This window comes from Syngnathus floridae, chromosome 5, assembly GCF_059516105.1.
Source record: "Syngnathus floridae isolate MCC-2025c chromosome 5, RoL_Sflo_1.0, whole genome shotgun sequence".
In the NCBI taxonomy this organism is placed as follows: domain Eukaryota; kingdom Metazoa; phylum Chordata; class Actinopteri; order Syngnathiformes; family Syngnathidae; genus Syngnathus; species Syngnathus floridae.
In genome coordinates, this window is record NC_142417.1 from 14,557,501 (window position 1) to 14,573,330 (window position 15,830).

General features: G+C 37.5%; 1 protein-coding gene across 4 annotated transcripts in view; it reads left to right on the plus strand.

Moving 5' to 3' along the window:
* Positions 1–15,518, plus strand: part of ppp3cca (protein phosphatase 3, catalytic subunit, gamma isozyme, a) — a 29,992-nt gene extending 14,474 nt beyond the window's left edge. For 2 of the 4 annotated variants that reach the window (XM_088375439.1, XM_088375436.1), the window contains 11 exons: positions 1,803–1,914; positions 5,039–5,184; positions 5,507–5,646; positions 5,993–6,070; positions 6,150–6,244; positions 6,331–6,456; positions 7,924–8,001; positions 8,396–8,480; positions 9,197–9,294; positions 11,465–11,491; positions 13,219–15,518. In XM_088375439.1, the coding sequence (XP_088231565.1) occupies positions 1,803–1,914; positions 5,039–5,184; positions 5,507–5,646; positions 5,993–6,070; positions 6,150–6,244; positions 6,331–6,456; positions 7,924–8,001; positions 8,396–8,480; positions 9,197–9,294; positions 11,465–11,491; positions 13,219–13,379 (1,146 nt within the window). In that variant the 3' untranslated portion in view covers positions 13,380–15,518. The remainder of the gene's footprint in view (positions 1–1,802; positions 1,915–5,038; positions 5,185–5,506; positions 5,647–5,992; positions 6,071–6,149; positions 6,245–6,330; positions 6,457–7,923; positions 8,002–8,395; positions 8,481–9,196; positions 9,295–11,464; positions 11,492–13,218) is intronic. The other 2 variants (XM_088375437.1, XM_088375438.1) reach the window with 2 other exon arrangements.
* Positions 15,519–15,830: the final 312 nt, after the last annotated feature.

Genomic DNA, 15,830 nt, shown 5'->3' on the forward strand with positions numbered 1-15,830 from the left:
CAGGTGTAAAATAGAGGCTTAACACTAAAACCAGTTGTACTTTATTCAACAATGTATTCAATCATCAATTCTTAATTTACACAAAATGTAGCACATTATTTAGCTAAAATGTGTATTTGCTTATATTTATCTCTTAGTCATCTAGAATATGAAATGTGCGCATGCATCACATTTACTGTTAGATTTATATTGCGCACATAATAAAATAAATAGCTACATTTACACTCTATTAGAACTGAAGATTTTTCTTTTTACTGAAGGCAACATAGTAGCTCTCTCCAAAATGAGTGTACAGGAAGATGAATACAAGGATGTGGTTGCCTAGGTAACATAAAGTGCCCCTTGAAGTTGTATTCTACCTTAGCAAGAAAGCATTTCAGAGCAAGTGAGTAATCCATGTTCTTAACCTATCTAACGATTTAATTTCGCTTTGATTTATAATTTGCACCACAATCTCTGCATTTGTCATCGCTGCACTGTGTTTTGTTTATTGTTTTAGATATAGGCAGTTTTTGTTCAGCTTAAGCCTGATTTGCTCTGACTGACTCTACTGAGAATAAACGGATTGGAAAATGAATGTATAAATGAATATTTTTAATCAATATCAGTTACATTATCTTCTTTTATAACCCGAAGAAGTTGTGTTGTGTTTTATCAGCGTCTTGCTCAAGGAAACCCTGACACCCAGTCAGGAAGCAGATGAGCATGCCTTTTACAATTATTATGTCTTAATCATAATTTGTCAGGAAGGAGATGAGCATCCCTTTTACAATTATTATGTCTTAATCATAATTTGCAGCAGATTGCAAAGTTTATAGAGTGATTCATCATTTATTCTTGCATTTACAAATATAGATAGATAGAATGACCATGGCTACCATTGTAACCATTTTTTCGGTTTGGTTTGGCAAGGAGGAATTGTCCGTCATCCTTGAATATTTTTAGAATCAACTATTACTTCAATGAATTAAAAAGCACTTTTTGAAAAAATGTATTAAAGGAAACTAAATTTTTTCCTTGTTACTTTTTTGACCTGATTAGTGATGTTTATTTGGTAATAACCAAATAAGCAACAGCAATATCACCAAAGAGGGAATGTATTGCCCACCAATTACTACTGCTATTTGTTGGGTACTAATTATACAAGTTGTGTGAAGACTGAGGCTGAGACTTTAATATTATAATTATTATATTTTAGTATATTTTATTCCTTGCACTTTTTTGGCATGCTACTGTGTCTACATTTTTTGACCGATTCTCATTGTTCCACCTTCCTCATTCCTGGTCGTTGTATATCATTTGATGTGATTTGGCATTATTCAATATCATTCCACAAGTTTTTATTCAGCCTCTCACAAACAGTTTCGACGGAAATTGCATTCTCTAGTTTGATGTACTTCTGACAAAAGGTTCTGGTTCAACTACATGTTAATTACACCAAAGCTGCTTATATTCAATATAGATTACACTTATAATATAAATACTGATTACAGTTCTTTTGTTTTGGTCCAACAAAGAAGAAATCTTAAGTTTAAAAAAAAGTAACATTTTTTTAAGAAAATGTATATTTTTGATTTAGCACCACAATCTGTAATAGAAATAAATCTGATGTCTTGTTTGTAAAGTTTAAAAGTATCCTATTCTTTTTCTGCTAATGTACCCGTGGTTGTATTCCGTCTGCCTTATGTACAGTGAGTTCAAAGACTGTGCATGAACGTGTTGTGCATCACAAGTCAGTAACTTCCCTAACTTACAAATTTCCTCTTTCTATTTTTCCTCCTCCTGTAACTTTGTCCTCGTAGTGTGTTCTCTACCTCTGGTCACTCAAGATCAACCACCCCACGACACTGTTCCTCCTGCGAGGGAACCACGAGTGCCGACACCTCACAGAGTACTTCACCTTCAAGCAGGAATGTAAGTGCAAGTCTTTCAGCCATTTAAAGGCCAATCCAATGTCCCCTCCTCTTAATTCTACCATTTATTTGCCAGATGTTCTCCAATAATTTTTGTGATTTTTCCTGTGGCAAGGGATTTTTGAACATCACTAAAACTGCACAGCACAAGCAAATGTCTGCTGAACGTTTGGCAACCTTTTGGTGAACATTCACGACATTGAACGAACCTTGACGAGAACACAATATTTGCTGCCGGCGAAAACACATTTGTTCGCCGCACTGTGGGATAGGGGCTTAACAGCGTTAAGTGTTTCTATCCAGCAAAGTTGTCGACTTGGGTCAAGAGTCAAGTTACAATCAATTGATTGGAGTGATTGCCCTCAAAGGGTTGTGCAACAACATGTTAAGGGTACTGTCCAGGCCTGTTTCATGAGTTTGCTTTTTGAAAATGATTCTCTTGATCAACTACTTAAAAGCAATGTCTGATTTCCAATGGTTAATTTTCGTTACATTTTTATTATTACTTGCAACAAAACTACAGCAGGTCTAGGGTCTGTAGACACAAAATTCAAGGCATTAATTGTGTTCATCTTGCAAAGTGTTATTTTTTTGCAACATTTTGCTCTTTATTGTCATAATTTTCACACACTCGTTTTCTCTGAATAAGTCATTTAAATTTGGGCAAAATGGAATTGTCCTGTCGGATAAGCGGATGGATGGATGGATGGATGGATGGATGGATGGATGGATGGATGGATGGATGGATGGATGGATGGATGGATGGATGGATGGATGGATGGATGGATGGATGGATGGATGGATGGATGGATGGATGGATGGATGGATGGATGGATGGATGGATGGATGGATGGATGGATGGATGGATGGAATTGTCCTGTTGAAGTATGTATTAACTGTGCTGACAAAAAGGCAGAGTTATGCCAAGTTTCAGTAATTGCTGGAGATCCAGATTGCAAAACATAATGTATATGTTAAGAATACTGTTGGCGACAAGAAGATCCCTGCATCATTATTCATCTGTATGGGAAGGCTTGGCGTCTGGGAAGTGTTTTTTCGCTAACATTTTATAGACAAACTATGGCTAAATTACTGTATTCATGTGTGACATGGTATCCGGTCCTGTTATTTCTTTGCAAAACGTGTTTAATAGTCAAAATTTGCATTTTTTTTTTTCTTTTATTGATCTATTCCCTCAAAGTGTTAAAACATGTTGGTGAATTTCAGGACTTATCCTTTTTCTAGCGTTTTTTCCATTCTGGGTAATTTGCAAAATTATTGGAAATTACATTATCCTTAGTATCTTTAGTTTGGTTAGATCAAGGATTGGTGAAACTTCAATTTACAATTTGCACACCTAAAAATGTGGTATAAGAAGTTATGGCTGATTTAAAATATTTAATTACTGTAGTTTGAAATTAAAGCAGAATCATTCACCTCTCATCATATCCGTGTTTTGATGACAACCCAAATCTTTTCATTGTATTGCAAAAATTCAGAAACTGAACAATTACTTTTGTAGAGTAGTTCATATTGTTCCAGCAGTTTACAGTTTGGGACTGCAGCATTAGAATGATTGAATACGAGTTTAATGGCTACAGTTTTTCAAATATGGTGGCGGTTGCATGGTGAAAAAAGATGCACTTAATAAATTGACCAGTGTCCCTGGCCGTCTTTGTCATAAAAGTGCCGGTGAGAGCAGTGTGGCACTTCATCTGCATAAGAGACTCCACACAGCCAAAGAAGCCTTTTTTATTGTCATGATGATGAACTGTCGGAGTTCTGAGTGCTGTCAGGCGTGCTGTTGATCCTTTTCACACAGTTAAACGCAATTTCAGTTGAAGCCTGTGTGTATGTTCCTGTGTATTTTGTGTGTGTTTGTGTGGCTTAATGGGACAGCACAGACAACCTTGCCAACTGCTAATTGATTTCACTCAAAGCATCTTCACTGTTTTTTCCGCCTCCACCCACATGCAGCCTCATTTGCAGACAAACAAACTGTATCTTTATGCACATCCATCTTTAGATGCTTAGGGTAACCCTCTCTAAAATGTCACTAGGCAATGGAGTTCAAAGGGTGCGAGTTCGATTCCACCTCCGGCCCTCCCTGTGTGGAGTTTGCATGTTCTCCCTGTGTCTGTGTGGTTTTCTCCAGGTCCTCCGGTTTCGTCCCACACCCCAAAAACATGCTTGGTAGGCCGATTGAGTACTCCAAATTGCCCATGAGTGCGAGTGCGGATGATTGTTCGTCTATGTGTGCCCTGCGATTGGCTGGCAACCAGTTCAGGGTGTCCCCTGCCTACTGCCCGATGACAGCAGGGATAGACTTCAGCACGCCCGCGACCCCTGTGGGGACAAGCCGTACAGATAATGGTTGGATGGACAATTCAAGCATTTTTCTCCTGTATTTCAGATTGTCGGTTTATAGCAGCACCTGGACACTAGTGTGTATGGAATGGGTGAAAACAATATGGAAATGCCAATATGCTGGAGGGTAAAAGCTCGCAGCAACCTTTTTTCTGATTTTGGGGAAGAAAAGAACTATGAGCTTTTCATTTTTGGAACGATGAACTTGATAAAATTTCAATTATTAAATATGAGCTGAACTAGTTCATTTTAAAAGTTGTGAACTGAACTTTGAAAAAATTCATGTAGAAAATGAACTTTCCCCAACATTGGCTTACTGTGTACATACGTACGATACTGCATTGACATTTTGTACACGGTATGAATTACAGTCTGCAGTGCAGTATTTGAGTCTGGTCTGACTTCAACTGGCATTATCTGTGCACTTTTGGACAACCATAATACCATATGCTGTACTGACTTTGTCCTGTCTGCTCCGGCCTGTAATGACTTTGCTTCCCCTGACCCTAATCTGATTTGCAGTGCTGTATAAGTGACACTGTGGAAGATGTATTGGGACTCTTACTGTTAGGGACCCATAGAAATCATTCCCAGCATCTCCTTCTACGAAACTTTGACCATTTGTGTGTTTGTTATGCACATTAATGGACACGTATGACTAAAGCCTCGGTCCCAAATTTCACAGTACAGCCTTCTCCATAATGGCTGATATATCAATCATTTAACCATACGAATTTGTTGTGCTATGTTTGTGACAGGTAAAATTAAGTATTCCGAAAGGGTCTATGATGCCTGCATGGAGGCCTTTGACTGCCTGCCCCTTGCTGCCCTGCTTAATCAACAGTTCTTGTGTGTACATGGTGGACTCTCACCAGAAATTAACTGCCTTGACGACATAAGGAAAGTAAGTATCATACAACATTGGTCACACACACTGTCATGAAAGCACACATATCGTTGGTGTTGGGCTGAAACCTCATAAATCACACATTCTGATGAATTTCAGGGTTTTTTTTTCCCCTCTAGAAATCTGTGCTATAGGTCAATCCACACAAATTATTGAACAACCTCAAGTGTTGAAAAGTGCTTGCTCTTTCTCGATGCAAGACTAATGGTTGAATAAACTTGGCATCTTGGGGGTCTCCTGAGAAGTGATAACCTTGAAGATATGACTATTCTATCCGACGGCAATGATAGAATGCTTGTGAACTTGTCTTTTTTAACAGTTAGACAGATTTAAAGAGCCTCCAGCATTCGGGCCAATGTGTGACCTGATTTGGGCCGACCCTGGTGAAGACTATGGCAGTGAAAAGACATCTGAACACTTCAACCATAACTCCGTCAGAGGCTGTTCCTACTTTTTCAGGTATTGAATTACATCTCCTTGGCAGTTCGTCCTCCTAATTGCAATAACAGTCTTTGGAAATCAAATTGTTCTATTAAGCACAGAATAATTGCTTACTGCTCAGTAATATTCAAACTAAATGTTCCAGTAGTTTCCTCCATTTTTTATTGTTTGGTGGCTATACGATTTGTACACTCAGAGTTGCATAATAGTCCTGAATTTTGCCATAAACAACATTACCACATTTGTTTCTGAATAAGTAGTAGTGTTGTAGATTGCTAGAAAGACATTTGATCCCCTTAATCTGTCACAACTATACTGGCAAAAAGCATATTTAATAAGCCAACTTGTCTTCATCTCTTTGCAGTTACTCAGCAGTCTGTGACTTTTTGGTAAATAATAACTTGTTGTCAGTAATTAGAGCCCATGAAGCCCAAGATGCAGGGTAAGTTCGTTTGCTGTTTTCTCATCGCTTTCTCTTAATATGCAATATGTCTGAGTGTTTTTGTTTTGTGATTCAATAGATATCGGATGTATAGAAAAAGTCAGACTACGGGCTTCCCTTCGTTAATTACAATCTTTTCAGCTCCAAATTATCTTGATGTGTACAACAACAAAGGTTTGTGTATATTTCTTTGACTCAGCAGTTAGTATTGTCACTCACCTAAAGTTTTAATCTTCAGACTTCATTTTCTTATGCTCTAGCTGCTGTATTGAAATATGAGAACAACGTGATGAATATTCGACAGTTCAACTGTTCCCCCCACCCTTACTGGTTACCGAATTTTATGGATGTCTTCACATGGTCTTTGCCATTTGTGGGAGAAAAAGGTATGTTGGAAAAAAACAAATGTTGGCTAATGCTGAATTCACTCTAATTGCTTTTGACATTGCAATTGAATGATAACATGGCTAAATTAACACTTCATACAATAACTGTATGTCTTACAGACTAAGCATAAATATTTTATTTACTGTGCAGAATGGGAAATAAAGAAAAAATGTTAGCTAATACTGAATTCATTCTAATTACTTTTGACATTGCAATTGAATGATGACATGGCTGAGTTTACACTTTATACAATAACAGTATGTCATACAGACTGGGCATGAATATTTTATTGATCAGTCTGGGGAAAAAAATCCCTTCAAAATTGCCAAACAAGCACTGAATATCCTCCATTTTGAACATCCTATCAATATGAAACCGGATTTTCCGCAATAATAACAACCAAAACTATATAAAGAAGTAAACCAGGCATCTTTAATACTCCAGGTGTTATCGTCAGTACTAGTATGGGTAGTTGGTTTCTTATGTTAATTTGTTTGTATTCGTTTCTCTGTCAGTCCATCAGCCTCTTACCATATGTGAAATGTCACAAAAATTTAAGGTTCTTGGGATAGTGACAAAAGATACCTAAATCAGAAGATTATTTTTGATTAAAAGATGAGTGCATTGATATCTTGGAAGGAAATAGCACACATACTGTACAGTACTGATAAGTTCGTTCAAATGTACATAAAATGACAAGAAAAATTATTGCATCATACCATCTCTCAGTGTACAATATCAAATTTTAATTCTCGTGAGTTGATACGACTCAAGCCGTTACACTCTCAAATCAAACTGTCCTCCATTTGCATAAAATATATGTTTTATCATGCTAATTCGTGTTGGTAGCATTTCAAAATTATTTACACAAGGGGAAACATTTTCTCTGCCGCCTCTCATTTTGCCTGGTCGAACCTGGCATCACTTTGCCTACTTGTTTGAACCTGCCCTTCAGATGCACAACATAGTGTAAATATGTAAAATTAACCATTATAATTAGTCTCAAATTTGATAAATCACAAAACATGCTAAATGAATCTGTGTACATCTACCCTTCTCAGAAGAACAAGTACTAAAGTAAAATGCGGGGAAATTTTGTGTATTTGGCAAATGCAGTTTTGGGCTCACTCAGTTAGTAGATTAGAGTTCACATCTATTTACATGAGCTCAAGTTTCGGCCCATTTTTGCAGATGTAAATCTTTAGTAAATTAAAAAAAAATTCAAACCTTGAGAATTCTCCAAAAAATGCTGAAAAAGCTTCAATATGCCGACCTGCTATTATTATTATTATTCCAGAAAGTATGACAGTCATGTATTTGTTGTCATAAATGACATAGTACCTTATTTTAGTTGGCTTAATCTTATCCTATTTCCTGTTTTTCTTTTAATACTTTTAGTACTTTTGAATGTGAATGTTAACTTGCAAATTGACGATATAATGGGCTCTAATTTCCACCATCTACAGTGACAGAGATGTTGGTGAATGTGCTCAACATTTGTTCTGATGATGAGCTCATGTCAGAGGGAGATGATCTATATGAAGGTAAGGATGCAGCTACTCAGTTATAATCACAAATGTTTACCCTCGATAACAGGGGTGGCAAAGTGAGTCTTGCCTGTTTTCCATGTCTCCCTGCTGGGCAACCTGTTCTACATCTCATTATACAGCAATCAGTTTTCTATATAGCATAAGTGCTCAAAAATGCACAGTTTTAAGAGAAAAAAAATGTTCTTAATCTCTTTTTATTCTATTTAGACCCATTAGAATACAGCTTGCAACCATTTGTTAATTTCTTTGAATGCTGTTGAGATTGTGTGTGGTTTTAAATTGTTAAAGATTGGAGTTGTTGAAGAAAATGTCATTCCCCTCAGCTGTCATTAGTGTCTCTTGATGCCATTGTTGTTGAAATTGTCTTGACAAAAAGATTGTCTTCCAGGTGGCACCACAGCGATGCGTAAGGAGGTAATCCGGAACAAGATACGTGCAGTTGGGAAAATGGCCCGAGTCTTCTCAGTCCTCAGGTATGAGTCAATGAGTTCTGTTCTTTGTCCTATATTTTAGCATTTCTTCCAATGGAATCCGGAGCATAATATGCCTTGAAATCTTGAAACAGTTGTGGTCTTGCAAGGATCAATAAACCAAAATCAGCCAGCTTGCACATATACACTTTATAGTCATTCGAGATAACTTTTTTAAATGTGTATTTATTTATAGCTGGGCATTCTGTTGCAGTTTAATTACTGTTCACATGAGTACACATACAATTCGACAAAAAGTGGTCCTATAAAAAATGATGTTTTTACCACTTGAAATGTTTAGAAGATGTTAAAATTCACCAGAAGTTCCACTCACTGCATACACATATGGACACAAACCAAAACAAATAGTGCTTCCAAAATGTCCCTCCCAAAGTATTGGAACGGTGAGGCTAATTCTTTTATGACTTAACACATTTGGGTTTGATATAAAAAAATAACTAACAGCCAAGATATCAACTTTGCCAGTTCGAAATCTTCATTCAATGTCCCTGAAGAGCACCTTTGTTGTTTCACTTAAGTGATCTACTAATTAATTGCTTGCATCTTTGTTTAAATTGGGAGCACAAATGCAGGTTGATAGGCGACCCTAAAAATATTTGCCTTCTTAATTAGATAATAATTGAACCATTACGTACTGTATGTTTCATCACTCTGCCAAAATGCGATTCATTTGCACCTGTGTGCTTTGTGTCGTCCAGGGAGGAGAGTGAGAGTGTATTAACTCTCAAAGGCCTGACCCCGACCGGAACGCTTCCTGTGGGAGTACTGTCAGGTGGAAAGCAGACATTACAGACAGGTAAGTGTGATTTTGTATCATCTGCCAGCTCCTTAGTGTCTTCCTGTTCTGGATTTGGTGGATTTGTGTGTGCGCGTGTGTGCGTGCATAACAGTCTTCACAACATGTACAGAACCCAGCCCTTCCCACTCATGCGAAGATGGAAGTATGTAATACTTTACTTTTATAAATATCCATCATAAGGTTTTCAGAAAACCCTGGAAATTCCTTTCAGAAATAATATTATCAATGTATTCTATACTCTAATATGATCCCACTAATATGGCCAATTGATTGCAAACGAGATTTGTCAGTCAACACTCAGTCAATCAAATCTTAGTGACGTTCAACTTTAGAGGTTTTAAATTTTTGGAAATGTAGGGAATTATTTTCTGACTTAAACAGTACAACTGTATGCCACATCGAGGATGACTGAATGAGGTCATCAACTGTTCTGCCAGTAGCTTTAAAGGGCTTTGGATCAATGCCAGCGTACTCATCACAAGAAGCACCCCCACAATTTGAAGGCCAAACCTATAGCCTATTGCCTAGAAAAAAATGCTTACCCTCTGATGGTCAGTGGCTGGTCTTACCCCCTAGAGAACATGTTGGGCGTCACGCTGGACCCCTCTGAAGACTTACAGAAGTTCTGGAGCCATCAGAAGGGAGACAACATGTTATGACCTTTAGGGAGAATGTCATTGTTCATGTCAGCCTCTTTCGCCATCGCTTTCAGACCTGCTGGTCTGGAGGCAAATTTTGAGATGGCCAATGATTGTGTGTTTTTCCCTCCTGACACATCAAGGAGTAGTTTCTAACCCAAAAATGTATGGAATTATAAACAGATTAAAAACCTCCAAGCTCACCAGATATCAGATCAAGCATGGAATATCCACTAATAACCATAAAATATATAACAAGCATGCTTATTTAGTTGAGTACTTTATTTGAAATACATTACAATAAAATGTATGCTTACTAGGTTTAGCGCTGGCTTTCTGTTATGTTTGCTCTAATGTTACCACATGACAATTAGCATGGCACATAATTCATCACTTAGTAGACTATGTAAGATTGTTAGGCCTTTTCACTGATAATTTAAAAAGTTAAATACTTTAATACTCTAACATCATCGGAATCGGTAATCACAATTTGTACTCGTGTCTGCTCAAGAAATTGAGACAATAAATAATCTGTTTGTGTGTCTAAACAAATGTTAAACATCAACAGCAGCTTTGTTTTTTTTTTTGTCCTGCGAGAATGTGCCGTGCTTATTTGTCATCGTGCCTAGACACTGTTGTGCATCTCCCAGTCTCCCTATTAGGGCCGGACTTGCTAAAGGTTTGCGCATGCAAGGGATTACTCACAATAACAGATGTAGAAACTGATCTACTAACCGAATGCACCCAAGATCATATCTACTGCGCATTTCAGTTTGTGCATTCTGGGAGGAGCCAATGCAACTGACCCAATATATCACACACCTTTTAAACTTTTTTTTTTTTTTTTTTTTTTACACTAAAAAAGGTTTTTTTTTTTAATTACCAGAAACAAAAAATGTACATACATAAACTATTGAGAAATGTAATTTTGGAGCCTCATGATGATCTTACTTGGAGCCAGTCCCAACAAGGAGTAATGCCGTATCACCTATCAGTATTTGTTCCCAAATTGTAAACACAGTCTTACACAGGAATGGCAGACGATTCCAATTTGAATATTCAGGCCAAGTTAAATTAAACAAATGATTGATTTTAAACAGTTGCTCACTTTCCCAAAATTATTGGAGCAAAATAATTCTGTCACTTTTTGTTTTCCGCTGCAGCTTCCAAATGCATCACTCAAAACTTCATGTTATGCTTGCGGTGCTCTCCTATTTTTATTTTTATATTTTTTAATCTATCAGACTGTGTGGTGAGCTCAATACCCTCTTTTAAAATATGTAAGTCCTCCCCCATTTCATACCTTGCATCAAATATTTTCTTATTTGTAGCTGCTGCTTAGTGGCCTAAACATTAACATTTTCTGTGACATTGTTGTTGGCCAACTTGACCTGTATGTTTTGCCATCAGCTGACAACTGTTAATGACGTTGAGGCTTGATTTCTGTGATGTATTTGCTGGCTCTAGTATTTGCTGCATTGTAATGTCTCCCTTTTTGCCTTCTTTCCCCAAACCCCATTTTAACGTAGCTACTATTGAGGCAGCTAAAGCAAAAGGTACGCATGGCTTTTCAGTTCAGTTCTTGTGTTGTTCTCACTGTCACAATACCAATTGTACATACTGTACTACTGCATTATTCTGTAGACTGTAATTGCTGGTTACTCTTGCATTATCAGTGTCATTTGGCTTCTACTTTTGTAATATGACACTTGTACAAACTGGAATTTTACTATTGCAAGCCCACAGCAACAGACCTCTTCAAAGTAATATGCACTTACTGGGCACAAAAGCACAATAACTTTAAAATGAAATTAAAATCTGCACAATCTTCCAACATCCAACTATCTTTACAAATAGAGTATAATAATGATCCGTTCTAATGATCAGCAAAATGTTTATCGTTGTTGTAGTCGGCAATGCGGAGGAACTGTAATTCTGTGCAGTCACATGGGTTTCTCTTGCCAGTAGTGGCTCCCCACACAGAGAAAAGCCTATTAGTACTTTGCTAAGACCTGGGACATCCCTTCCCAGGCTATTTTCAGCAGCTAATCCTGTTATGCCATTTTAGTGTTGCTCGATTGTCTGCCCCTCTTGGTTGGTTTGTGCAGTAACAAGCTACAAATCTGCGGGGTCAAACACTAAATGGAGGAGGTGCACATTACAGAGAGACAAGGTGACATTCGTTCCGGTGGTTTCTCACCAAATGCGTTCACATTTAGGTTATTATTACTACTATTAAGCAATCACTTTATGATAACCATGTTATTTAGTGGTCGTAAAATACATTAGGGACTGTGTAGGAATTATGCAATGTTTACAATTCTGTGTCTCCAATATTCACACTCGCAAACTTTTCTCTGCTTTATTCACATTAAAACACACCGGTTACTGTTACAAATATGATTATATATATTTACAGTAGCAACAATGCACATTGTAATCCAGTATGCATTATGGATGTCAGCTTTTCCGTTCCTCGTCTCTAATTTAAATTCCTGTCTATTATGTTCATGTTTTTGTCCTCACCGCATCTAATCACTAGCAGTCTTTCTTCATAATGGAACTAGCTTTACTTTCAGCTTAAATGTCTAAGTCCAAGCACAGTCATGATGGAACAGAAAGAGTTTTTCAGAAATGATTAAACAGTAGAACTAGTAAGTGAGAATGATAATGATAATAATGAAAAAGTTAAACTTAAAAACCCAAAATATATATACTGTGCATACAGTACATATAAACGTATAGAGATTGATACAGTATATTATTATTGTCATAAATTGCTAGTCCTGCCGTGGTTACGCTAAAGATTGCCGAGATTCGTCAAAGTTACAGATATCTGATAGTGCAAGAGAGCTGTTAAACATTTTTAAAAAATCAGCATGTTTTTTTTAGATAACCCTTTGACTGTTTGCTGCCATTATAACTTGATGCTATATGAATCACTTAATATTTTGTCAAACAATTCTTCACAAGTTTGCCTTTCGTTTACTCACCTTTTCTGTCTGGTTTCCATGGCTGTTTCGGGACACGACCGTAAGTCAACCGAGCACGAGATTGTCATAGTTTGTCCCTCAGGTGTTTGGAGTCTTCCAACTTATTGTGCATGTGTCGTATTTACTTCCCATTTGTGTTGTGTTAAGCCATAACTGTGTTGTAAATAAATTCGACAAGGACAAGCAGAAGAGCATGGTGCACAACTGAGACTGCAGCCACTCAAGTAGTTTTCTTAAAACAATGTGTTTGGCTTTTAGTCATTTTCTTTTCTCTTTCCTCTGCCCTTCAGCCATCCAAGGCTTCTCTCCCACGAGGAAGATTCGTAATTTTGAGGAGGCACGTGGCCTGGACAGGATAAATGAAAGGATGCCACCTCGCAAAGATGGCCAGCAGCCGGATGGCACGACCATCAATACCAGCGCATCTAACAAGAACGGCACTGATGGATAGGCCTTAGAGACCACACCCTTGCCTCCCCGACTCATCCCCACCAATCACACTCCTCCTCACTTTTCTCTCCCATCCATCCCACTGTTTGTCTCTTCACCCAAAACCACCTGTCCATCTTCTGCGTGCATGCTGTTTTGGACGGTGGGTAAAGGAAACAGACACGGTGGTGGGGAAAAAAAGAAAAAAAAAGACCACTCTGCTAGCAAAGGCTTCTCGGGGAAAACAAGCAAACAATCATGGGGAGGGGGTGGGGTCTTATTTATTAAATGAATATATTAGAGGTGATGGAATGAAGACATTTTGCAGTTGTTCAAACTTTTACTGTACACTGAAGTCCATGCTTATACGTGTCACAGTCATGCAGGTTAGATGAAAAGAGACACAATTATACATGCTTTATGCTTTAGCTTCATTCATAATTGGGGGGGTTTGTTTGTTTTGTGTGTTGTTAACGTGTGTGGCAACAAAAAATTTAAACTATGAATTCTGTAGCCGCAGCGGCTCTTTGACGGTTTTGTGAGGTACACTGCTTATAGATGGTGGAGGGTAAAAGTACCATTTTATATTTTAAGATGAAATGTGATGTCTTATGAAAGCTATGGGAGCGGTTAATTAGTATTTTGTTCTCTCTGAGTAACATGTATTATCATTTGTGAATGGAACTGTTTTAAAATGAAGATAATATGCTTTGTGTGCTGTAGACCTCATAGTTGTTGACATGACGGCAGCTCGGACGCTTGCTTTCACCTAAACCAAATTAGGGGATGTACAGTACAGTACTACACAACACAACACACGTCACAGCAGTCCTCCCCCATCCTGGAAGGAAGCACACAAGAAACAAGAAACTGTATCAAGACAAACCAGTTTAAACAAAAGAGGACACTTTTGCCCAAGAAGCAGAGGAGCCACAGGGCATACTCACCCACTCACTCATTAAAACAGACTTTTATTAATTGCTGAAATATTTCAGTATTTAAAAGAAATACAGCAGGTTAGCTGCTGCTTTATCAAATGCGTTTTTAGGTCTTTTTGTTGCTTTACTAAAGCTGTATAAATGTCCCCATCTACTTTTAATTATTTAGTATGCAGATATGTGTGCTTTTTCTAAAAAAAAAAAAAAAAAAGTGACTACTCTGGAAAAAAAATGCTTCTAAATGACTGCAATATATTGTATGGATGGAGACCCAATAGACCGTTGCCGTTACCACACTTCTGACTTGGGCTTAGCGGCACTGCAGTCGATTTTTGGCTCACTTGCCTCACGCATGTTCCTTTTTACAAGCCGGAGTGGGAGCCACTTAGTAGTCGCTGTGATTTCCTGGTGTTTGTGAAGTTTTCATGTGGCTTGGCTCACAATTTAGCTCTAACCACCTTCACTTATCTTCATTGGCACCCAAACAACCCTTTAAGACTTGCTTTTTACCTTTTAATAGAGCAACAACGGAGGAGGAGTTGGGCCACTTATATGTGCAATATACGATATATATTTTTAAAGGGAAAATAATTCTGATTTTAGTAAGATTTTTTTTTCTCATATACTGTATATACAATGCTCTTTTTTTTTTGCAGGTTTGTTCATATGTGACCCAGAGCCTCCTCTCTCATTTCAACTGGTGCTGTTATATACCCAATGCTTAGTTTCTGACAAGTCATGGTGGTGGAGCTTTAGTGAAAGAGTATGCTATTTGCTTAAGAAGAAATGTTATTTTATTTCATTGAAATAGTTGTGTGCACTCGTGCCATGCCACTCTGGACACGCTTGAAGATCTGTATGTGTGTGGAAGGCAAACAGAGTCAAGCCATGCAACATTTTTGAATAAGTTCCAAAGTCAAGTAATGTACTTTGTTCAAATGTACACATTTCAGTAAGACCCCAAAGTATTGCGTTATAAATGATTGTTTATTTAATGTTTCTTTAAAAAGTAAGGCTTTATTGGGTGGCCCACACAGTATACAGACCTGTTCAGTCTTATACTGTACATAGCTTGCAGAATGTAAAAAAAAAACAGAAAAGAAGAAAAACTGCTAACAAAGAATATTTTAATGGTGAAAGTGTACCGTGCGTATCATGCAAGGCCATGAAATCTTATATGTAGATGTATCACTTAAAAGAGAATAAAATCCTGTTTTACTTCATTTGTCTGTTGGTTTTAAAGATAAGCCTGGTTATTTTGCTCTTTTTGTGAGTTATCATAAACTAGTCATGAAGATGTAGTAGATATTGATTCAAACCATTACATTGCAATTTTACAAAGAAGTACACGGATTGATGCGTTTTATTTGTCGGATGTTTGGGGGTTTTCTTAGCGGGTGTGTCCAAGTAAATATGGTAGAAAAAGCGACTGTTGATTCTGACTCAATACAATAGCTAATTGTTTATGACAGTTGCACAAAAGCTCACCACTATTGCGTATTCTATTCACCTCTCATTGTAATTTCTTCCACACT